The sequence below is a fragment of the Odocoileus virginianus genome, chromosome 1 (assembly GCF_023699985.2).
Source record: "Odocoileus virginianus isolate 20LAN1187 ecotype Illinois chromosome 1, Ovbor_1.2, whole genome shotgun sequence".
Taxonomy (NCBI): domain Eukaryota; kingdom Metazoa; phylum Chordata; class Mammalia; order Artiodactyla; family Cervidae; genus Odocoileus; species Odocoileus virginianus.
Window position 1 is genome coordinate 67,015,877 of NC_069674.1, and position 25,797 is coordinate 67,041,673.

A 25,797-nucleotide genomic window follows, 5' to 3' on the forward strand; every position below is an offset into this window, starting at 1 on the left:
ATGCCGATAAAAAACACAGTTAGATATCATCTCACACCTGTTAGAATGACTAGTATTAAAAAGAAAAGAAATAATAAGTGCTGGTGAGATTGTAGTGAAAAGGGAACCCTTTGTACCTTCTTAGTGGGAATATAATAAACTGATGCAGTCACTATTAAGAACGGTATGGCGGTTTCTCAGAAAATTAAATATAGAACTGATATAACAATTCTACTTTTGGATTTTTATCCAGGATCATTTAAATATGTCTTTCTGTTATGATTTCTTATCTAAAACTATTTTGGTTTTCATACTTTGTATGATTTGAAACCTTTCAAATGTATTCAGATGATTTCATGGCATCAACAGTTGTCATTTTTGGTAAATATTTCATGTGTACTTGAAAACAGTGGCTACTTTGCTGTTTTGGATGAAGTATTCTATAAATGTCAATTTAAGTAAATCATGGGTGGTGGTCGGGTTTTTTTATGCTTCCTGATTTTCTATATATTTTATCCGTTTTTGAAAGAAAAAATTAAAGTCTTCAACTTTATTCATCAATGTGTTGTTTCCTTATAGATTAAGTTTCAAAAACCAAAGGAACTTTGTGGCCAACCCAACATATGGTACATATATCAAATGCAGTAAATAGTCTGGGAGGAAAATTGCTGTTACCGGCATTATTTTGAAAAGCCTTACTAAAACACACCTTTGTTTTGTCCTGTGGTATAGGCTATTTGTAGCACCGTTTTCATGTACAAAAGAAACTTTATTTGCTATATTTTATTGTTTTATCATTTATCTAATCCATTTTCTTGTTTTGCTTGGCAGCTTCTATGTTTTTGAAACAGGCATTTGAAGGAGAATACCCAAAATTATTGCGGCTTTATAATGACTTATGGAAGCGTCTTCAACAATACAGCCAAAATATTCAAGGAAATTTTAATTCAAGTGGAACTGCAGACCTCTATGCTGACTTACAACACATAGAAGATGATACACAAGATGTATTCATACCAAAAAAGCCAGATTATGAGTATGTTTGTGTAATCAAATCTGTTTGTTGGCATGTTAAGGATTTTTTCCTTTATTTTTATTACAAGTTAAACATTTGGGAAATGTTTATCTTTCTCAATATTTTTAATGATTATTATTTATTTATTTACCTTAAAAGATTTCACAACACTTTAAACTTAAGGAGTTGAACTTTTCTCCTTCGTTGAGCAGCCTGATTCCTACTGAGAATCTGTCGTAAAGGATATCACCAAGTACGGTGAATAGAAGCTGAGAGATGAGCATGTGTAGCCAGTGTCCTTCAGTTGATACTGTATCTGTAATTATACAGCATCATTATTGATAGGCCACTGGCATAAATGTGATGCAAAAGGAACTGGTATGTTCAGGAACTATAGTGGAAACAAACCTTATGCTGGGATAGGTTCTCAGTCTGGTGGGCAAGAACTAAGTGCTGTCGAAATTGAACCTGAAAGTCTCTTAGATGAGTCATGAAGTATAGTATATGTAGTGATATTTATAAGCCACATTGGAAAACAGTGTACCAACTCGATAAGTTTAAACCTGCCAGCTTTCCTCCTAAATTGAGAAGAAGTACTGTTTTCATATTTCTCTGTAAGTACCAAATCAGTTGATTGGTTTGCACACTTCCTGTAAACACTTGAATCATTTATTGTGATGAGATTGACTCAGATTCTTATTACCTACCTTGTAAGAAAAATCATAGATTTATGAGTGCTTTTTTAATGTTTGTTTCAACTTTTTTTTTTCCTGAATACTTATAGTTGAATTGTATCCACTGTAGTAAGAAGTTCTGACTGGTAAAATACAGATTGTATAAGTTTTGACTGGTAGAGTAAGTGGCATAAGAGTAGGCTGAAGTGATAGAAGGGACTTTGTTCTCTTCAGTTACTCTTTAACATTAAACATGAAGTAAACCAGAACATGCTTTTTGGCCAGTCCAGTATGTTAAAGTTTTTTGTTTTTTTTTTTTTTAAGTATATGAAGTAAAATATATAGTACCATTCTATTCCTGGCTTAGTTTTATTTTTAAATTCATATGCTTATACTGAAAAACTCTGGAAACATACATAGCAAAAAGTAGTAATGCTTTGTCTCCAATAGGTAGAGTTTTTATTTTGTATTCCTGCTTTTATTTAAAATGAGCATATGTTACTCATGGGGGTAGAGGAAAGACAGTAAATTCAATGTAGAGAAAAAAATCAGAATGAAAAAAACCTTTTATTTTGACTAGTGTGTTGTCATTGTAACATTTTGGAGACTAACTTCAGTAAAGTAGTTGATGTGGAAGAGGAGCTGTGACCTGTACCCTAAGAAACCAAAAAATAATGAGAATAGTAAGGAACAATTATGTTTTACATATTCTTTTGAGGAGTGAGGCAAAGAGTCAAACATAAATTTGACCATGGTAGCTGAGCCAAAGGAAGGTTTTTTTGTTGTTTTTTATTATAGAGGGAAAACTGAGAGATAGAAGATAGAAGATAGATAGATAGATAGAAGTAGCCAGTGGAGAAAGCAACAGGTAATGATCAAGATCTTGGAAGAATCTGAGTAGAATCAAGGCACAAATAACCAGGTTAGCATTCTTCGTCTTTTAAGTATTCATGCTGAATTTGAGAGCTGTTCTTATTATGAAGAAAATAAAACAAGGGAATTCCCTGATGGTCCAGTTGTTATGACTCCGTGCTTTCACTGCTGGAGCCTGGCTATAATCCCTGGTTGGGGAACTAAGGTCCTACAACCATGCTCCCTCACGCCCCCACCCCCGCCCCCCCACCAAAAAAAAAGACAAGACAACATGATAGAGCACCTTATATAAGGTGGTGAGGAAAGACCTCTATGAGAAGATAACTTTGACTCAAGACCTCGGTAAGAAGTCCGCCGTGGAAAATTTGGAGTAAGATTTCTGCAGGCGGAGAGAACAGCAGATGTAGAGTCTTTGAGAAAACTAAGATGGAGATGTTGAGGAATAGAAAGCTGGAACACAGTGAAAGAGGGAGGGGGTGGGTATGAAATTGGCTCAAAGAGGGAGGAAAGTGTAAGATCATGTAAGACTTTATTCATTATGGTATGGGATTTGGAGTTTATTCAAAACAGTAGAAACCATTGCTTTTAAACAGAGGAATGATACGAACTGATAAATGCTTTAAAATTAACACTAGGGCTTCAATGTGGACAACTAGGGAAAGCATCACCACAGGGAAAGAGAAGTGGGAAATGGAAGCTATTTTGTTTATCCAGACAAGAAATAACAATGGCCTAAAACAAGATGAGTGGATGAAGTGGTGAGAACTGGTTAGATTGATTTGAGATATACTTGCTAGTAGAATTGGATTTGAGAGGAAAAGAAGAATCAAGGATATGTGTGGACAGGTTGGGAGGAGACCAAAGGTTGGGAGGAGACCAAAGATTGGAAGCCATTGTCTCATGAAGTAGTGTTAAACGTTTTTCTTTTGAAACTGTTGAATCAAAGATGCAAATGGAGATGTTATAGACTTTTTGAAAAGGTAGTTGACTGTGAATCAGGACTAGAAATGCATATTTGAGAATCATCACTATGCAGATCTTTAAAAATCATGAGTCTGCAGGAGATTCTATAGGGAAGATATACGTAAAGAGAAAAGGAAACTTTGGCCCAACATATGCACTCCAGCATTTATAACTTTATTGGAGGATTGGCAGCCTGCAGGACTGAGACAGAAAAAAAAAGGTAAGATAGGAGGACAACTCACAGTTGTGTGGAACTCTAAGGAATGAGTTCATTTAAGTCAGAGGAAGAATGGTTAACTGTGTCACATGCTGTTGAAAAGCTGAAGAAGCTTAGGACTGAGAATTGACCTCTTGCTATAGCAAAAAAAGGTGGTTCAAGGCCTAAGTGTGGAATGGTGGATACAAGAGCATTATTAGAATTGATGAAAGGCAGAATGGGAGGAGATTGACTTCTGGGATGACAGCACTCCCCACTCTGCTGATCCATCCCCAATGAATCTGGTGAAAACTATTACAACAAAAACCAAACAACTCAATGCCTCTGGAAATGATTTTAAAAGCAAACAGTAAGTGAAAAATCATCAATGCAAAAAAGTTAAAATTTGGTAGAAAGAATTTCATTAGAGTCTGTGATACTAAAACCAAGACAGTTGTTTCCTTCCTTCCTCTTCCCAGCTCAGCAAGGCACAATGTCCACTCCAAATTGGGGCAGCCAAGAACCAAGGGCTCCCTCTCCCACCATGCCCAACCAGAGGGCTTTCTGCCTAAGAAGAACAGCACTGCAGCATTCCTCATGCTGCTCTCAGCTGCCAGTGAGCTGAAGCCAGGTGTCAGACAAATGAGATCAATATGTGGGTGCTTCCTTATTGTGCATAATACTCATGTGTTATGTATATTATCACAATAAAAACAAGGCACATAAAGTGAATTTTTTAAAGTATGTTCACACACAATTTTTAATGAATGTTTATAGCAGTATTCATAGTTACCAAAAGATAGAAACAAGCCATATGTCCACCAGCAGACAAATGGATAACCAAATGTGATATATCCACACAGTGGAATACTATTCAGCCATAAAAAGGAGTGAAGGACTAACACTTGTTACAGCATGCCTGAACTTTGAAAAAGTTATGCTAAGTGAAAAAGGCCAGATACAAATGCATATACTGTATGATCCTATCCATATGAAAATCAAGAACAGCACGTCGCTAGAGATATAAAGCCTATTGGTGGTTGCATAGAGCTAGCAATGGGGTGAGGAGGGTAAAGGTTTTAAAGCTGAAGGGTATGAGGTTTCTTTTGAAGATGATAAAAATGTTCTAGGTTTGAGCATGGTGATGGTGGTGCATACCCATGAATATACTGAAAACCTTCAAATTATACACTTTAAATGGTTGAATTGAATGTAAATCTTGATAAAACAGTTTTCTAAAAAAGAATAGGAAAGGAGGAGGTAGGTTCAATTCATCTGAGGGGTTTTGATATCAACAAAGAAATAAAGCTACTTTTTCTCTGGGATAAGAAGAAAATCAGATGTAAATGAAATTACAAAGGAAAAAGAAAAGCTGGTATCAAGTTGATAAGGATTATTGCAGTAGTTTTGGTCTTCGTGTAGAAACAAATGGTCCGCTGTAGAAGTTGAAGGACTGCAAAGAAGGGTTTTAATACCTTGAGCTTCAGGTCTCTTGAAATCAAGGGGTTTGTATCAGTGTTCAATAGAAACAATTTCCTTTTTCTCTGGAATGCTTGGGCAGCTTAGCAGCAGGTACAGAGACCATCTAAATGAGATATTTCTTACAGTTTTGAAAGGAAGGTAAATTAGAAAAATCAGGATGCTCGTGAGAGCACCTTGAAATGCTGGGCTGATGGAGGATGAGCACAGGAAAGGATTTCACAGCACTGATCACAGTCAGTCAAAGAGCACTTTCTTTTGAGTAAAATCTAGCACTTTTATTGATATACAAAACCCAGCATGTTTTGTTCCATCTATTTGCTCTTAGACCTCATTTTGTACTGTTCTCCTGTCACTTAAGTGCTCTGCTCCTCTCACTCTTTGGCAATCTCAGCCAGGTATAAGTCCCTTCTCAGGGCCTTTGTACTTCTCTCCTCGTAAAAGTGCCTACTCTGGAAATCTGTGTAACTTGCTCCCTCCTTTTTCCTCATATCTTCCCAGGAAGCCTTGCCTTGCCTCACTCTGTCTAAAGTTGGATAAAAACTGCTGTCTGGCTTCTTTGCTTCCTTCTTCTCTTAGAATTTATTACTCTTCGCTATATTCCACAGTTAAGTCATTTAAAAGTTTTATTTCTTCTTTTGTGTGTCGTCTCTTTAAGAGGGCAGGACATTTTTTGTAGCTTCATTGCTGCATTCCTCACTTCCAGGAAGTACCTGGCAAATTGTACACATTAAAGAGAATCTGTAGGAGGGAAGCGGGTAGGGGCAAGTGGAGGTATGGAAAGTTGTCTTCAAGCTTGGAGACCTTAGAGGTGGAGCAGTTCAAAATGATGACTCCCAATATGGAAACTTTGTAACAAAGCTAAAATAAAAGTAGACGTCTAGTACAGGACAGGCTTCTCGGGTGGCTCAGTGGTTAAGAATCCTGAAATGCAGGAGACACGGGTTTGATCCCTGGATCGGGATGATTCCCCTGGAGAAGGGAGTGGCAGCCTACTCCAGTGTTCTTGCCCGGAGAATCCATTGGACAGGGGAGCCTGGTGGGCTACAGTCCATAGGGTCACAAAGAGTCTGACACAACTGAAGTGATTTAGCACGCATGCAGGCACAGGATAAGTTTTAGAAAAGCTGTCTGTTTTGACATAATCACCAAGGATCCTACACCCCCCATGCCTAGTTCTTCAGTTTTTCCAAAACTAACAGGTTGGAATAGGGTATGGAGCAGGGGAGGCAGGCTGCCTTGGTAGCAGGGCTAGGGTGAGGCTCGGCTTCTGCTTCCACCTGAGGCTGGACCCTGTCACATTGTTCTTCTGTCACATCTCTGTGCCAGTGGGTTGGTTTCCTGCAGCAGCCGCAGGCCTTGGCCTTGCTCTCCCTCTCAGCCAGCCTCTCAAACACAGAGCAGAGAGCTGCTGCTCCTGTGCGGCCACTCACAGATCCGCTGCTGGCAGATAGCCACCTAGGCCTGGCAGCTTTGTTTCTGGAGTGAAACTGTAGGACCTTCTGGGCGAATCCTTGGAGAACAGGAAAAATGTCAGTACTTATAATTTAGTGCTGAAATTTCTGTGGAAGAAGGAAGAGGCTTCTTAAGGGCAGTAAATAATCAGAGCAGAATTAGGGAAGACGTTTAAATAGCTGGTGTGGACCTCAGTAGAGGATTGACTCAGACAGATTTAGGCACTAGTTCTTCCCTGTTCCTACTGAGCTCTTTCATCATCTATTATAAAAATTATTATAGTTAGCACTCCACCTGCACATTTCTTCACTGGGCTGTAAAGCCCATTTCATCTCTTACTTCATAGCACTTAACAGGGGCTGGTACATAGGATTCTCAGGAACTATGTGTTGACTGAAATACTTAAAATGAATGAGAAAGTGTTGAGAGATAACTGTGGAATTATGATGTAGGAGCCAAGAGCGTTCTGACCTCTAGGTCTTGTCATTTGACCAACAAGGGTGGAAAAGGAGAAAGCCAAGTTTCTGATACCAAAGGAGCAGGTCAGATGTTTTCAAGATGAACATTTAAGATGAATTTAGGGAGATTTGTGTGTGTGTGTGTTTTTTAAGATAATGGAAAGATTAGTAGAAGGATCATAGTCAGGGGTGATATGAGAATACACAGAGTTAATTATATGGTTATAGACATTTGATGATTTTCAGAGGTAAAAATATATGGTCCAATAATTGAACAACTAAATGAAAATCAACAAAAATAACTAAAAACATTGGAGGTCTGGGGGAGAAAGAAGTGTTTAGTAGATTAAATTTTAGTTTGTGAAGAATATATAAAAGTAAGAACTCCAGTTGGGAGATTTTCGTGATTTTGTGGGACTTATACAGACACTTTTTATTTTATCCTCATTCTTCTTACTATCAGTTTTGGTATCAGAAGGCTGATAAAAACCTATATTTGTATACTTCCCTCTCAGATGCTGAGCTTATGAGAGTGCATCTATGTGTGAAAAGGGTCGAACTGGTGGGAGCTAGTCTTTGCAGACTTGCCTCTCTTGTATGTTGTGTAGAAACATGCTAAGTGAAGACATGGCCCCATTAGAATTAACAAGATTTTACAGTGTTACTCATAGTTTCAAGTGACAAACTTGCTACAGTAGGTACTGGGGCATATTATTTTACATTTATACCCAGGAATTATGTGTAAATTAAAATGTTTAATTGTGAATAAACTTTTAACTATCAAATGTATATAAATGTATTTATACATTTTTTTATACATTTTTAAAACAAATTTTCTTTTGTCCATATAAAGTTACCTTCTTTAGAGGAGATGTGTTTCTAATTTATTTTTATTTTTAATTGGAGGATAATTTACAATGTTGTGTTGGTTTCTATTTTACAACAGTGTGAATCAGTCATAATGTGTATATATATATATATATATATATATATATCTCCCTTTTTCTTGAGTCTTATGGAGGATATATTGTTAAGAAAGGTATTTACAACCTGATACCATAGTGTTTAATTTAAGTTAAACACTTGTATAATTTAAGTTCATTTTTTAATAAACTTTGTCCCCACAGTCCAGAAAAGGCTTTGAAAGACTCACTACAACCCTTCGAGGCTGCGTATCTATCAAAATCATTATCTCGACTCTTCGATCCTATCAACTTGGTTTTTCCCCCTGGTGGTCGTAATCCTCCTTCTGCTGATGAACTTGAAGGTATCATTAAAACTATAGCAAGGTATGTGTTTTTATATAATGGCTTGCCATAAAATACCCACCACATTTGTTAGTGATGTCTGATGGCAGTACATTTTAAGTTTATCTTTAGTTGTTCAAGTAATTAGTCCAGCAATTAAATCAAGAGTTTTGCAGTGAATGAGTGCACGTGTCCTAAGTACTTGAGATTCCAATTAATAAAACCATTTAAATACAGTCTAAAAATAGTCAGTTATAATTATTCTTTATCTTGTCAAGGATGCAGAATAAACCAACCTAATTCTTTATGCCATAGTAAATTTCTGGTATTACATAGGACAGTAAATATAAAAATGATTTTACAGGTTGAGAAGCTAAAGCGTGGAGAGTAATTTTTTTTTTAATCTTAAATCCAGAAAGTACATCATGGTGTACAAGTATCATAATCCTGATTAGTCTACTTGTGTTTGCTATTTTAAGCTTTCTAAGTTGAATGTGACAGCTTTTAAAACTCCTAAAAGGGAAGATATCCTAGCAGAGGTGCCACCTGAATGCTTGCAGACAATGTAGTTATACTGTTGTCTTTAGACATTTTATGGTCACCCAGGTGACCCAGTCTGCAATTGAGACTCTCGGTTCCTGTCATAGTATATAAGTTGTCATAACAGTAAGTCTACATTTATAGGTGAACATTTTATGAGTGAAAATAGTTGTTAGGTCATATAGGACCAGGGTATAGAAGTCTAAATTCTTTTAGATTATACATCAGATAATGATTCTGAGGCATGTGAGAGTAAGACTAGAAAGCCACAGGTATAATCTGCAGAAGCACATCTATGTGTACAGTGTTGAGATAGCCCAGAATCTTGATCCAAATCTCTCTAGAGTTACTTTGACTTTCAAAAGCCTGACTCTGGATTGTTAAACCCTGATTTTGTCTCCATTATTTGTTTAGTATAGTAGTGATCAAACCAGTCATGAATTCAGCTTGATCTCTGACCTTTATGGAAATATTAAAGAAGTAACTCCTTTTCCCCTGTGCAACTTGATCACACTGATCAGTTGTAAGGTGGGACTTGAAAAAACATACTTATGCCACTGTTCAATAGAATGTGAATACCAGGGTTAATAAGATTATGTCTCACTGTTAAATGAAGGGGCATTTTTGATGCACATAGTAAGCACTAATGTTAAAGTCTTTTGCTTTCTTCATAAAGGGAATCTGGGAAATACCAAGATTCTTTCCGCTACTTCAGAGACAATAATTACTTTTCTTGCTTTCTACTTGTATATGCATTTTCATGCCATTTTAAACTGCTGGTATACTTTACATGCTCTTTATAATTACTTTTTTTGGAGCAGTCAGCTGAAGTGTTCCAAATAATCCAGTGTAAAAAATTGAAAATAAGCATGGCAAAGAAATACTTTAGGAGTCTAAATTTTTTAAATTTCCACTTAAATCCTTGTTGTGCTTTTGATATAAAAAAAGCTACACTATCAAAATAACATGAATTGGCATAATTTCTACAGAAACTTAGTATCTTGATATATCGTGTAATTTATATTTTTAGCCTGTGTCCTTCCAAGGTCATCATTTCCATTCAAGAGCTGTCATTTCCTTGCAGATATCTGTGATATGCAGTGTCTCTAATTGTACTTATCAGTATGAACAAAAGTGCTACTTGAAAAATCTGTACACAATTTACTCTTCTTAATCACAGCCTGAACCCACACATGACATGCTTTTATTAATGAGAAACTGTTCTTTAACCAAACCATCTCAGGGCACTTTTTCCTAATGCTGAATTTAGGGGAAAATGAAATAATCCGATCAATTCTTGGAGGCAACCAGGGAAATCTATAAAAAGAATCACCTTGTTGTTTAGTGGGTTTAAGTTCATATACTTGTCTTTGTTGATAAACTGTAATGGTAAAGCCGTTTTTGTTTTCTTCAGTGAACTAAACGTAGCTGCTGTTGATTCAAACCTCACATTAGCTGTATCAAAAAATGTGGCAAAGACCATCCAGTTGTATGGGGTAAAATCAGAGCAGCTGGTAAGTGATAATAACTTCTGTAAACCTTCATGATTTTTTTTCAGATAACTAATTACACAGTACTTGACTATAAATATTGAATTGACTGAATAGTAATTTACTGTAAAATTTTAAAGTGAAAATTTGAAACTTTCTTATGAATTTAAATCAGAAAAAAGTATTACATCTATCAAAAAATGGCCCTCCTATCATTGCTACACTTACAGAATGCAGGCAGATTTTGTAAGACTTTTTAAGAAATTTATGTGCCACTTTATGAGTTAAATTATGTATACTTTTAAGTATATTAATAATTATTTCAAATTGGTCAAATTTCCTCTCCTGTGATCACTCACTCCAGGTATCATTTATGTACTGTTACCTAGTGTGAAATTAAGTTGAACCATTAGAAAATGATTGGAGGATGTTAAGTGCTTAAACTGTAAAAGAAAAATATTGATTTATTTTCTAAAGTTTCTAGACTGTGAAAGTTTAACTCTAAAATTACTCTATTTGAGACAGATGATTGCACATATTTAAAATAATAACTACGTGACTGAATCATAATCTTAATTCTCTACATTAATGTTTTAAAGTTAACTACACATATTTAGCTAGTAGGTATGTATGCTAATTGAAATCCAAGGAATAAGACTTTAGTATATCTTTAACTGTCATTGACGGAAGAATTTTAGAGAATTTGCCAAAATGTGATATCTCTACTGTCATTGTAGGGATCACCAACCGTGTTTTTTTGTGTGGCTTCCCTTACTGCTCCAATTGAAACATGGTAAAATGAAGTACAGTTGACCTTTGAACAGCTTGAGGGTTTGGGGCACCTATACTCCCTGCAATAAAAAAAATCCACGTATAATTTATAACATTTTCATTGTTCCTCCTTATCATCCCTGTTACTTCAGTGGAGTCAACCAACTATGGATTGTGTAGTATTTACTATTTACTAGTACTTAGTATTTAGTATTTATTAAGTACCGTAGTATTTACTGTTGAACAAAATCTGCATGTCGGTATGCCATTGCAGTTCAAACCCTTGGTGTTCAGGGATCAACTGTAATCCAGTTTTATCTGTATCTAAGTGGTTCATTTGGTTCTGGTATAATTTTTAGAGTTGGTTGGTAACAGATTGAACTGAAGGAATTTGCATAAAATGATCCTTGGTGGTAACAGTCATATCCTGAGGCTTCCTACTTTCAGTTCCAGTGGGTTGGCCCTATTATGTTTGCATGTTAATATGATGTTGTCTTCTATTCAGTTATTCTTGCAACCAAAACATTGTTTATTGAGAACTGGCCCCACAGACAATGGAAGCTCTTTGTAGGTAATTAGATCATTAATTTTTCTCTCAGTCTTTGCTATAAAAGCTTTATTATGATGTTTATTACTTTAAAAAATATGGTTTATTATTATAAATGAAATTCAGTATTACCCAATAGAATTCAAGGTAATTACTGAAAGTGTCAGAAAAAAAAAATAACCTCATGAGATGATCCCAGCTGAAGATAACATGAGGAACAGCCAACATATACATGGAAAATATTTCACTTTTCCATGTCAGGCAAGAGCAGTAGTAAATGGAACATGTGACTTCAGTTAAGGCAGTAATGACAAAAAACTTTTAACAAATTAAAATATATCAACAACTTTTGATTGAGTTGATGTTTTTGGCCAGATTGTGTATGATCCTAAGTTACTCAGGCCTACCATCCTAAAGTGCTAAATTAAGGGTAGGAGAAAGTCACTGAATTAAAATTTTTTAAGTTAATTTTTTCTGTTTTTTTTTAAGTAGTTTTACTTTTCTACTTTCATTTTAGTTTTTAAAGAAAGCTTAAGTATTACTTAATAGTACAAAGAGCATCATTTGTTTTATTTTTTTTTAATGCTATTGAGCATTGACAAGTAACATTTTAATGTTCATCTCTTGTTTTTTGGCTGATAATAATATTATTTCTGCCACTCCTTTATGTTTTTATTTATTTCAGTATCAGTTCAGTCATTCAATTGTGTCTGACTCTTTGCAACCCCAATGAACCACAGAACGCCAGGCTTCCCTGTCCATCACCAATTCCCAGAGCTTACTCAAACTCATGTCCATTGAGTCAGTGAATGCTGTCCAACTATCTCATCCTCTGTCATTCCCTTTTGCTCCCACCTTCAATCATTCCCAGTATCACGGTCTTTTCAAAATGAGTCAGTTCTTCGCATCAGGTGGCCAGAGTATTGGAGTTTCAGCTTCAGCATCAATCCTTCCAATGAATATTCAAGACTGGTTTCCTTTAGGATGGACTGGTTGGATCTTCTTGCTGTCCAAGGGACTCTCAAGAGTCTTCTCCAACACCAACAGTTCAAAAGCATCAATTCTTCAGTGCTCAGCTTTCCTTGTAGTCCAACTCTCACATCCATACATGACTTCTGGAAAAACCATAGCTTTGACGAGATGGATCTTTGTTGGCAAAGTAATGTCTCTGCTTTTTAGTATGCTGTCTAGGTTGGTCATAGCTTTTCTTCCAAGGAGCAAGTGTCTTTTAATTTCATGGCTGCAGTCACCATCTGCAGTGATTTTGGAGCCCCCCAAAATAAAGTCTATCACTGTTTCCATTGTTTCCCCATCTATTTGCCATGAAGTGATGGGACCAGATGCCATGATCTTAGTTTTCTGAATGTTGAGTTTTAAGCCAGCTTTTTCACTGTCCTCTTTCACTTTCATCAAGAGGCTCTTTAGTTCTTCACTTTCTGCCATAAATGTGGTGTCATCTGCATATTTGAGGTTATTGATATTTTTCCCAGCAATCTTATTTCCAGCTAGTGCTTTACCGAGCCCAGCATTTCAGTTAAGTAATTTATTTTTCTCAACCACTCACTATATCCTTGAACTTGAGGACGTCCTTTGCATTGTTATTCACCCTCAGTAAAACAAAAGAAAGTCATCTTAACCAAGTGTATGTTCTTAAACACAGGCCCCCTCTCACTGTCCTGTCCGCACTGCGCTGCTGTGCTCACTCTACAGATGGTCTGTATTATGTGGTCTGTGTCCTCTGTGTTTTTAAATTTGACAGGTTTTATTCTTTGATCTTGCCATATTTCTCTTTATAAGTATTTTGCTGAAAACGTTTAGCGAAAAATAGATAAGTATTAAATCTTTAGTGGGAGAAAAATTGAAACAGATTTTAAAGTAGAATATCTATAAGTGGAAATGTCAACTTGAAATTTAGTATAACTAAGTCTATAAATGGTGAATTCTTTTTATAGATGAGATATTTAGGCCTCAAGTCCACAAGGTTGAAAGAGACAAAAATTAGATCACTAATAAATGGTTAAGTGGTAAGATAGATAAAGGAAAGCTAGAATTTTAATGACAGTGTGTTTCCAAAAAGGGTGACTTGAAAATACAAAACTTGAAATATGAAATGAACAGCTTTCCAGGATCCTAAGTTTATTTTCCTAAAGGTTAGTTGTGGAAGTTTCTTGGCTATCAGAACATTTTAGTATGCTTAACCATAGCCTTAATTCACAACAGGAGAAAGAATCATAAAATGATTTTTCAAGTTGGTCCTTTCTGTGGGCCATATTTATGGTTATCTAAACTCATTATTGGGCTTCCCTGGTGGCTCAGATGGTAAAGCGTCTGTCTGCAATGCTGGAGACCGGGTTCAATCCCTGGGTCGGGAAGATCCCCTGGAGAAGGAAATGGCAACCCACTCCAGTGTTCTTGCCTGGAAAATCCCATGGACAGAGGAGTCTGGTAGGCTACAGTGCATGGGGTCACAAAGAGTTGGACATGACTGAGCAACTTTACTTACTTAAACTCACTATGCGGAGAAGGCAGTGGCACCCCACTCCAGTACTCTTGCCTGGAAAATCCCATGGATGGAGGAGCCTGGTAGGCTGCGGTCCATGGGGTCGCTAAGAGTCAGACACGACTGAGCGATTTCACTTTCACTTTTCACTTTCATGCATTGGAGAAGGAAATGGCGACCCACTCCAGTGTTCTTGCCTGGAGAATCCCAGGGACGGGGGAACCTGGTGGGCTGCCATCTCTGGGTTCGCACAGAGTCAGACACGACTGAAGTGACTTAGCAGCAGCAAACTCACTATGTGTATTTGGATATATTTCTCCATATTGCCTCAAAAAGCTATATGTTGTTTCTTTTCAACCTTATCGTTTGAATGTTTTAGGATATAATAGAATATATCATGTATGGATTATATGCATAGTACATGTATTTGCTTATAATAATATGAAATGTTTTTATCATTATGCATGTGTTATTTTTTTTTCTAAGCCTTCTTTTTTACTAATCACCAGAGTTATGTGTTATAAGAACCTGAAGTTCTATAGGGACAATTTCTTACATCCTTTTTTCTGACTCTTAAATGGTACCAGAGAATTTATTTTTTACAGTTAGAGTAGGGCCATAAAAATAACTGCCATTATTAGACATCTACAGTGTCTTGGATTGTGCCATTTATTTTACAACAGCCCTTGAAATGAAAGTATCTGCCACAGCAAAATGTGGAAATTGAGGCTGAGAAAGTGTTGTAGCCTGCCCACTATAGACTGCTAAAAAACAGTGCCAGCTAGCAAGTCTTGAAACTAGCATCAGACTCACATTTGAGTCTGCTGCTGCTAAGTCGCTTCAGTTGTGTCCGACTCTATGCGACCCCATAGACGGCAGCCCACCAGGCTCCCCCCTCCCTGGGACTCTCCAGGCAAGAACACTGGAGTGGGTCGCCATTTCCTTCTCCAATGCGTGAAAGTGAAAAGTGAAAGTGAAATCACTCAGTCATGTCCGACTCTTAGCGACCCCATGGATCGCAGCCTACCAGGCTCCTCCATCCATGGGATTTTCCAGGCAAGAGTACTGGAGTGGGGTGCCATTGCTTTCAACATTTGAGTCTAGACCAAATTAAACTCTCTTGTACCACAACATAAATATATCTTTCTTTTTTACTTAAGTATTATTTTGTGATTTACTTATTCACTTTGCAGTATAACATAGCGATCTGTATCTATTGTTTTAACATTCAGTTGGCCAAAATGTTCATTTTGCTTTTTCCCAAATGTATGTTTGTTACATCATGTGGAAAAAACCTGAACGGACCTTTTGGCCAAACCAATACATGCTTATGTATCATAGTTTATTTCTTCATACTTAATGGATAGTGTCTTAGGCCTTTTGGCCTGCTATAACAAAATGCCATAAACTGCGTGACTTATAGACAACAGCAGTTTATTTCTCACTGTTTTGGAGGCTGGCAAGTCCAAGATCAAGGCACCAGCAGATTTGGTATTTGATGAGGGCCCCTTCCTGATTCATAGATGCCTGTCTTTTATTCTGTAAGCTCACAGGTGGAAAGAGCAAAGGTGGCTTTCTTAAGCCTCTTTTATAAGGTCACTAATCCCATTCATGAGTGCTCTGCCTTCAAGTCCTAGTCACTTCTCAAAGACTCCACCTCCTGATAAATTCCACCACCTTGGGGCGTTAGGTTTCAACATATGAATTGCGTGGGTGCTTAGTCGGTCATCCATGACTCTTTGTGGCACACCTGGGACTGTAGCCCACTGCATCAGCCTTTCAGGTGCTCTTTTGTGAAAATGAGATCAGTGTTTTAAGTTGTCTTCATTTAAAAATCTTATTCATTTGTCTTGACAGCAGTTGTGAAGTTATAATTAACTTATTAAGCTAAGTAGAATTTTATGTTCCAAATATACACACACCTGTATATGTTTACATTATAATATCTTATGATTGAGTTGAACAGATTTATTCTTTAATGGTAATGTAGTGATAACTTATATAGATCTGAAGTGTGACCATTAGAAAATGTCTCTAGACCTTGCTATCTCAAGTTTGAATCAGTGTTTTCTTTATTCTTGTTATGTTTAAAGGAAATCAGAACATTAGTTTACAAGGAATTTTTATGGCACCTTGATAATTTATAGACTTACAAACTATTGTGCTAACAAAATTATAGGCAAACATTCTTTTTAAAAGGTAAATTGTTAGGGCATTTTCCAGTGATAACTATTATCTGATGGTTTTCAAAAATGACATATAGAATCTTAGTGTAAATGTCAAATGTTATAAACTGTAAAAAAGTAGATTGGCATTTAATTAAGTTGCGGACCATTTGAAACAGTAATAGGAATGACATTTAAGGGGAGGTTTCAACTTCAGTGCAGGTCAGTAGCTGTGTATGATGAGGTCAGTAGCTCTAGATGGCAGTAGGGTTTTTTAAAAGCTTTGTAAATATATGCTTTATTCTTTGTATAGTTAACAACTTGTTTGGAGACTTGACATTTTTATAATGAAAGAAAGCCTACATGATATAGAAGCATAGGAGTTTAACTATTTTAGATTCAAAAGGATGACATAACTGGGTACTGCTCCATATAGCCTTCATATGGTAGTAGCCTATGTTATTAACATTCAAGTAAAAGATTTTTTAAAATAGAAAATCACTTGGTTGAAAGAGTTTTCATATTATGTGCCAACAGGAAACATACCAGTAGATTCTCTTGGACCAAATCCAGTTTAGCTCTGATACAAATACACTCATCCCTTTGGGCTTCTTACTCACTTGATTCTTTAGACAGCTTTCCGCTATTTTCTACCTCTGTTCTTATGTTGGACTTCTTTTCTTTAAGGTAGCCTTCTGACCTGCTTCCCAGACTTGTAAGACCTTGATTTTCTGGGGCTGTGGCAGATCAGTAATAAATGGTCAAGTTGTCTAAGATTCAGTCGGCCATGCATGGTAAAGACAGAGACAAATATCAAGTAATGGTTATTGTAATTAGGAAATATTTTCAGGAGAAAGTAAGCAATTCAGTTGTCTCTTAAAGTCTGAAAGTCTGCGTTACCTGTTGCCACAAAATGTATGAGAGACAGCCCCCAAATCTGAGTGGCATGCAGGAAGCCTTTACTGCTCCTACGTCCTGGGACCAATGAGGGGCAGCTAGATGGCTTTGCCAGTTTGGGCTGGGTTTACTCCAGAGCAGACTGGCTGCTGATCAGGCTGGCTTTAACCATAGTTAATCCTCTGTTCTTCACATGTCTGATCCTGCAGCAGGCTTTTCTGAGCTTGATCTCATGGTGAAGGCAGAGGCACGAGAGAAAAAGGAGCCCCAGAAGCCTGGCTCACCAAAGCCACCCAGCCAAGGTGCAGTATCAGACAGCACAGGATGTGGGTACAGGAGGAGATGGAGGGTTATGCAGGGCCAGTTACGCCATCTGTCACAAAGCGAGACTGGGAACTTGGCAAGAAAAAGAGAGTTCATTAACTTTTCTTTTTTAATCACCGATTGCCTAATCTCCCTACTTGAATCCTAGTAATGTGTATTACATTTTTAAGATGCCATGTATGTATGTATTGGGATATAATTGACATATAACATTATGTTATTTTAAGGAGCAGAACGTAATTTTTGTGTGTGTGTGATGGGAACTTTCAAGATTTACTGTTTGAGCAACAAAAAACCTGCCACACTCAGGTATGACCTAAATCAAATCCCTTATGATTATATAGTGCAAGTAACAAATAGATTCAAGAGATTAGATCTGACAGATAGGGTGCCTGAAGAACTATGGACAGAGGTTCATGACATGGTACAGGAGGTAGTGATCAGGACCATCCCCAAGAGAAAGAAACACAAAAAGGCAAAGTGATTGTCTGAGGAGGCCTTACAAATAGCTGAGAAAAGAAGAGAAGATTAAGGCAAAGAAGAAAAGGAAAGATATGCCCATTTGAATGCAGAGTTCCAAAGAATAGCAAGGAGAGATAAGAAAGCCTTCCTCAGCGATCATTGCAAAGAAATAGAGGAAAACAACAGAATGGGAAAGATTAGAGATCTCTTCAAGAAAACTAGAGATACCAAGGGAACATTTCATGCAAAGATGGGCAAAGGAAAGGACAGCAAAGGTATGGACCTAACAGAAGCAGAAGATATTAAGAAGAGGTGGCAAGAATACACAGAAGAACTATGCAAAAAAGATCTTTATGACCCAGATAACCACGATGGTGTGATCACTCACCTAGGGCCAGACATCCTGAAATGCAAAGTCAAGTGGGTCTTAGGAAACATCACTATGAACAAAGCTTTGGAGGTGACAGAATTCCAGTTGAGCTATTTCAAATCCTGAAAGATGATGCCATGAAAGTGCTGCACCCAATATGCCAGCAAATCTGGAAAACTCAGCAGTGGCCACAGGACTGTAAAAGGTCAGTTTTTATTCCAATCCCAAAGAAAGGCAATGCCAAAGAATGTTCAAACTACCGCACAATTGTACTCATCTCACATGCTAGCAAAGTAATGCTCAAAATTCTCCAAGCCAGGCTTCAATAGTACATGAGCCGTGAACTTCCAAATGTTCAAGCTGGATTTAGAAAAGGCAGAGGAATCAGAGATCAAATTGCCAACATCCATTGGATCATTGAAAAAGCAAGAGTTCTGGAAAAATATCTACTTCTGCTTTATTGACTACACTAAAGCCTTTGACTGTGTGGATCACAAAAAACTGTGGAAAATTCTTTAAGAGATGGGAGTACCAGACCACCTGACCTGCCCCCTAAGAAATCTGCATGCATGTCAAGAAGCAACAGAACTGGACATGGAGAACAGACTGGTTCCAAATTGGGAAAGGAGTACGTCAAGGCTGTATATTGTCACCCTGCTTGTTAACTTTTATGCAGAGTACATCATGCGAAATGCTGGGCTGGAAGAAGCACAAGCTGGAAATAAGACTGCTGGAAGAAATATCAATAACGTCAAATATGCAGATGACACCACACTTGTGGCAGAAAGCGAAGAAGAACTAAAGAGCCTCTTGATGAAAGTGAAAGAGGAAAGTGAAAATATTGGCTTAAAACTCAACATTCAGAAAACTAAGATCATGGCATCTGGTCCCATCACTTCATGGCAAATAGATGGGGAAACAATGGAAACAGTGATAGACTATTTTGGGGGGCTCCAGAATCACTGCAGATGATGACTGCAGCCATGAAATTAAAAGACACTTGCTCCTTGGAAGAAAAGCTATATTAAAAAGCAGAGACATTACTTTGCCAACAAAGATCTGTCTCGTCAAAGCTATGGTTTTTCCAGTAGTCATGTATGGATGTGAGTTGGACTATAAAGAAAGCTGAGTACCAGAAAATTGATGCTTTTGAACTGTGGTGTTGGAGAAGACTCTTGAGAGTCCCTTGGACTGCAAGGAGATCCAACCAGCCGTTCTAAAGGAAATCAGTCCTGAATATTCATTGGAAGGACTGATGCTGAAGCTGAAACTCCAATAATTTGGCCACCTGATACGAAGAACTGACTCATTTGAAAAGACCCTGATGCTATGAAAGATTGAAGGTGGGAGGAGAAGGGGACGGCATGATGAGATGGTAGGATGGCACCCCTGACTCGATGGACTTGAGTCTGAGTAAGCTCTGGGGGTTTCTGTTGGACAGGAAAGGCTGGCATGCTCCAGTCCATGGGGTTGCAAAGAGTCGGACAGGACTGAGCTACTGAACTGAGCTAATACAGTCCAGTTTTGTTAGCTGTAGTCCCCCTAGTGTACATTAGATCCCCAGACTTACTTATCTTATAATTGGAAGTTTTTACATTTTAACAGTCTTTACCCATTTACCGCATCCCTTACACCTCATCTCTAGCAACCACCAGTCTGTTCCTTGTATCTATCAATTTGGCTTTTTGGATTCTGCATATAAGTGAAATCACATGGTATTTGTTTTTCTCTATCTAAGTTATTTTACTTAGCATAATGCCCTCAAAGTCCATCCATGTTGTCACACGTGGCAGGATTTCCTCCTTTTTTTGTGGTTGAATGATATTCCATTATACGTACGCACCACCTTTCCTTTATCCTTTCATTTGTTCATGGACCCTTGGGTGGTTCCATGTCTTGGCTAGTGTAAATCATGCTGCAGTGAACACTGTGGTGCATAGTTCTTTTCCAGTTAGTGATTGCATTTTCTTCAGATTGCTGAATCATACGGTAGTTCTGTTGTTTATTGTTTTCCCTATGAGTGAGAGGAAAGCCCTGTAATGGTTGAACACTGAAGGAGGAAATCTAACTGTAAAGGAAGGTTTGAAATGCAAGAAGGAATAGTAAGCACACTTGGTAAATATATAGGTAGATCTAAGCCTTAGTTGCATGAATTGAGAAATAATAGTGACTAATTTGGGACATGGAAACAAAAACCCTAAAAGACAAATTCACATTAAAGTTTATGGTGATGAAGAGATAATGAGTTCGAAGGCATTCTAAAATGTTTGTGTTATTCAGGAGGACTATAAATCTATAGATACACTGACCAAAGTTGAGCATGAATATTAACAGTTTAATTATGCCTGCTGAAAAAATAGAAATAGAATGTATATCTTCAGAGATAATTGATGGAAAAAATGGATATAAAGACAAGTACCAGTTCAGTAAAATGCTGAAAAGTAAACAGAATAAAAAGCAAAAAGAAAAAGTCATATGAAAGTTCATAGTAAGATGAATTCTAACTGTATCATTGATCACAGTAAATATAATTACCTCAGTTAGGTAATTAAACTTATTTTTTCTGGTTTGACATTATAAACACTGCTATTAAGATTAATATTCAGAGAGAGCCTCATTAGCTTGGAGCTCAGTAATACAATTTTTTTACTATTAAGACTTCAGTTAAATTGAAAGTTATCTGTAGACCATATAAAGAACTTCTTGCTATGAAAATTAATAATGCATATAAGATTATAGGTTTAATTACATTAGGCTTTATATCTGTCAAAAACTGTGAAAGTAGTAGTCTATAATAAACAAATAAATAAACAACTAATTATTTTAAAAATCTTATTGACTAGCTTAGGTCTTCGGAGAAGGTAATGGCACCCCACTCCAGTACTCTTGCCTAGAAAATCCCATGGACAGAGGAGCCTGGTAGGCTGCAGCCTATGAGGTCACCAAGAGTTGGACACGACTGAGCGACTTCACTTTCACACCTTGGAGAAGGAAATGTTCTCCAGTGTTCTCACCTGGAGAGTCCCAGGGACGGGGGAGCCTGGTGGGCTGCTGTCTACGGGGTCGCACAGAGTCAGACACGACTGAAGTGACTTAGCAGCAGCAGCTGCTTGGGTCTTAATAGTTGGATGCTGAAATTTTAGTTTTTCTATATTCCTAAGGGTAATACATTTTATTAGAAATTCTGTGGTTTGAATTTCAGTCTGTACTAAACCTAAACTACCGTAAATCAAAGAGATCTTATTCTCTATACTTTATATATTCAAAGAGGTTTTCTGTCAATTAATAAATTAATCTGAGTATTTATTATTGGAAAGTGGAAAAAGCTCAGTATAACTGACAGTAAACCGTTTTCTCTTCTTCACAGAATTAAAAATATAAAGACTTATAACTCTAAATTTATTTAACAAAGCCAGTGTTTTAGGAGCCAGTGATTGGGCATGGGTAGGTGGAAACTCCATCTGTTGTTCAAAAGCATAAGGTTCTTTGAAGAAAAATAAAGTAAAAGTTCCAAGTGATCCATTCCTAGCAAAAATTGTGTTTGTCTTCCCGACCCGCTGTAGTTACCAAATCCCATGTGTTAGGTGGAGGTTTTGACTTAAAAGGACAGGAGCATGGGAGCAGATCTAGAGGAGGTTGATGAGAAAGGTAGATTGGTAAAAGTAATCCAGGGTGTCTGAGCAATGCAGCTTTGAATTACAGAGCTATGGTTGATTCCTGTGTGCTGGTTTTACTCATCTATAAACAAGATTTGATTTCTAGCTTTTTAGTTATATGTTAACTGTCCAAAAGGGAACCCATCTTAAGTTGTCATTTCTTTGCTATCAGATCTGTGTGACCTTCTAGTCTGATGTTATGATGTAACATTACCATTGAATCTATTCTGTAGTTGAATAGACTTGTCCTTATTTTTAGCTAAACAGATGTGTAGTAATAACTTTTTTTTTTAAAATCAAGTAGTCAGATATTTGAGAAATTCAGTAGTCTGAAATATAAGAACCAGGAAAGAACTAAAACCATCCTCTGAACTTCTAGAATTGATGTCACAATGTTCTTGCACTAAAGTATAAACTTAACTGCATGGAGAAGTCTCTCAGGTTGCATGTAGTCTGTCCTCTTGCTTCCCAATTTAAAGCAAGTTAGACCGAGGAGGGGAGAGAGGATCAAAAAGAGGAAACTTACATCTTAAGAGTAAGAGAAGGATTTGTAAAATCATCAAGTTAAAAGGAAAAAGAATCACAAAATCTCAAAAGATGTAATAGCCTAAAGCTGTTTAATGAGTGAAGAGGCAAGCAGCCATATAGACCCTATGAAGATCTGATAGAATCACTTTTAGAAAACAAAGGTGTGTAATAGCACAAAAATACCAGTCACTAGTGAATGTACAGAAAGGGAAAGTAGAATTTGCCTTCTTAAGGTATATGCTCCCATCTTGTTTATGAAACCAGAAAGTGTGGCAAGATGTTCATGAAAATATTTTCTGATAGTTTTAACACCTAAGAAAATTAATTTTGTTTGTCTAACAAGTTCAGTTCGGTTGACGTGCCAGGAAAGTGAAGAATTGCTGTGTAAACCTGTGGGTCTGTCCTTTGCTGTATACATTGCAGAAACATGCCCTATCTCTGAATTTCAAATACAATACAATTTCTAATATATTACAAGCTATGTAGTATTAGGGATGTTAGATAATTTAATTTTGAATGTGCATCTGTGTATAGATTTTTAATAAGATAATTGGCATGTTGTAATAAGCTTAGTGATATTTAATTATGATTCTTCTTTATTCTAAACCAGGTAATTATAATGAAAACATTTGATAAGTAAATATAAATAAAAATTAATTATTTTAATCTGCGTCACAGATAAGTAGATCAAATGAGATTATCTTTCCCAAAAACCTTCTGGGGAAGTAAACAGTAACCAAAGCAGTTTATTTCCTATTATATTAAATCTTTCAGGAATGGAATTGTACATCTTTCGTTTTTACAATGGAGGAAATTGTGTGACAGTTTTGAAGAGTGTTCTGTAAATTAAGCTTTTAGATACTCTATGAAATTCCATAGTGCCTTTTACTACTATATGGCAACCTTACACATTATATAATCCCTCATACTACTGTTTAACATTTTTGCTTTATTTCTTTCCAGTTTTTTTTTTGTGTGTGTTTGTGAGAGCAAACTGCTACACAGACAGATCTTTGTTTTTGTTTGTTTTATACAGTTAACACTATAATGTAAGCATCTTCCATTGTTATTTTTTCCAGCTTGTGAATTGCCTGATACACCCAACTATTCTCTTGTTCTTAGACGTGTAGGGCTTTCTAGTTCTTCTGTTTTATAAATAACATCATCCTTTTGCATATAGTTTTATTATTTTCTTGGGATGCATTTCTAATAGTGGGCTATGAAGGGTCATAGCAGTTTTGAGACTCTTGGAATATATTGCTCATTAGCATCTTTTGACCTCAAAGGTGTTTAGATGAACCATAGGATACACTTAGACTCACTGTTCCATATATCCAGAAAAACTGATATGACATCACTCAGGGATTACAGATAGATTTCATCTCCTGTGTCTGAGAGATCTGTAGTGACTGGCTGGAACATTGTGTTACAAGGCCATAACAGGACCACAGTTGATTGCTAATGTCTTCTCTGTGTGGGAGTGGGGAGTAACAATATGAGAACTACACATTTGCCCTTTATACACTCCATTTTTTTTGTTGTTAAAAATATCAGTAGTAATAATACTTTGCCTTTTGTGAGTTTTTTTTTCCTTCTTTAAAAAAAATTTTATTGAGGTATAGTTTTTGTGTTTATTTCAGGCATACAGCGAAGTGAATCAGTCATGCTTATTACCTATATTCACTCTTTTAAGATTCTTTTCCTTACAATTCTTTACAAAATATCGAGTGGAGCTCCTTTTGCTATACAGTAGCTGTTTATTGGTTATCTAATTTATACATAGTAGTGTTTCTGTGTCAACCCCAGTCTCCCACTTTATCCTTCCTCCATTTTCTTCCTGGTAACTGTAAGTTTGTTTCTACCTCTGTGACTAAATTTCTGTTTTGTAGATAAGTTCATTTGTACCCTTTTTATAGATCCCACATAAGCAATAGCATATGATATTTATCTTTTTATGTGTAATTAAAAAAAATTTTTTTTGTGCTGTGAACTCCAAAATTGGATAAAAAGAAAATTCAAGAGAATTTGAGAATGTGTTTTAATATAAATTTCACATTAAATTTTAAATTTGGAAATTGTAATCCAAGTACATTCACCACTTTCAGAATAACTAGTGTAGATGTAACTATAACTGAAGGTTCATCAGAACTGTTTCAAGTTTTTGTTAAAAATATCTGATTTAATATAAAAATGTTTTGACTTTTTTTTCACTCAGGAAGCATTGTAGATTAGTATACATTTTGCATTGTTCTAAGTCTGTGAAATTCTAATACCGTATTTTCCTCAATATTTTACATGTGATTTCAAAGAAATATTTTAAATTATTATTACCAAATCCATATTTTAAAAAAAAGTTATCCTGAATCCTTGACATATCCTTAGCAGTAATAGAAATTACAGATGAAAAGAACACTAGAACAATAGAATATTTGGAAAGTAACTTAACTGTATGAAACTCATAACTTAACTGTATGAAATTCATAACTAATTCATAATATATTTTCTTGTTCTTTTTAGACATTCTTTTAAGTTACCAACGTTATAATTCCCCAAAAGAGTACATTATCTGAAAGAAATTTAAAGCTGTCATCCAACTCATCTCTTGAATTGTCAGTTTTCTTTCTTTTACTTATAGCCCTCAACTGTGATCATAGGGCAGTCTTAGGATCATTTCGTCTACAAGTTAAAAATGATATAAAAATATTCTTCATGTTAGCATAACTTTTCATTGTTTTAGTGAATTCATTTCATTGAATTCACACAAAGTTTCTAGTGAGCATATTACAGAATTTCTGAAAAATATTTTCTTCAGATAGTTAAAAAGAAATAATAAATCTTATCATTAGCACATAGGAATCATTTTATTTATTAAGAATTCCTTTAGCCTTTGAATTCCCTTTCTTTCCATTGTGTGTATGTGATTTTTAAAACTCAGATGCTGCTCTTTTGCTTTCTTGCATCTTTCCAGACTGTATTAAATAGTGTAACTTAATGCACTGGTATGTACATTTCTCATAGTTTAGAATATTGACTCTTTTATTGTGTTTACCTTTCTAGTTCCCTAATTCCTAATGCTTCACAGCCAAAACTGTGTTTTTGCTCCTCCATGTGATTTTACTAACCTCAAATAAGGTGGACTTTGAAAAAGCAACAATGAGAAACCATTACTCTGACCCTTCAGTTGCTCAACAGATACCTACCAAGCATC

General features: G+C 36.3%; 1 protein-coding gene across 1 annotated transcript in view; it reads left to right on the forward strand.

The window, feature by feature from the left end:
* COG5 (component of oligomeric golgi complex 5) overlaps nt 1-25,797 on the forward strand; it is a 268,380-nt gene that overhangs the window by 198,901 nt on the left and 43,682 nt on the right. Inside the window, 3 exon segments of the mRNA XM_070469136.1 lie at nt 811-1,015; nt 8,220-8,381; nt 10,294-10,393. Coding sequence (XP_070325237.1) covers nt 811-1,015; nt 8,220-8,381; nt 10,294-10,393 — 467 coding nt within the window.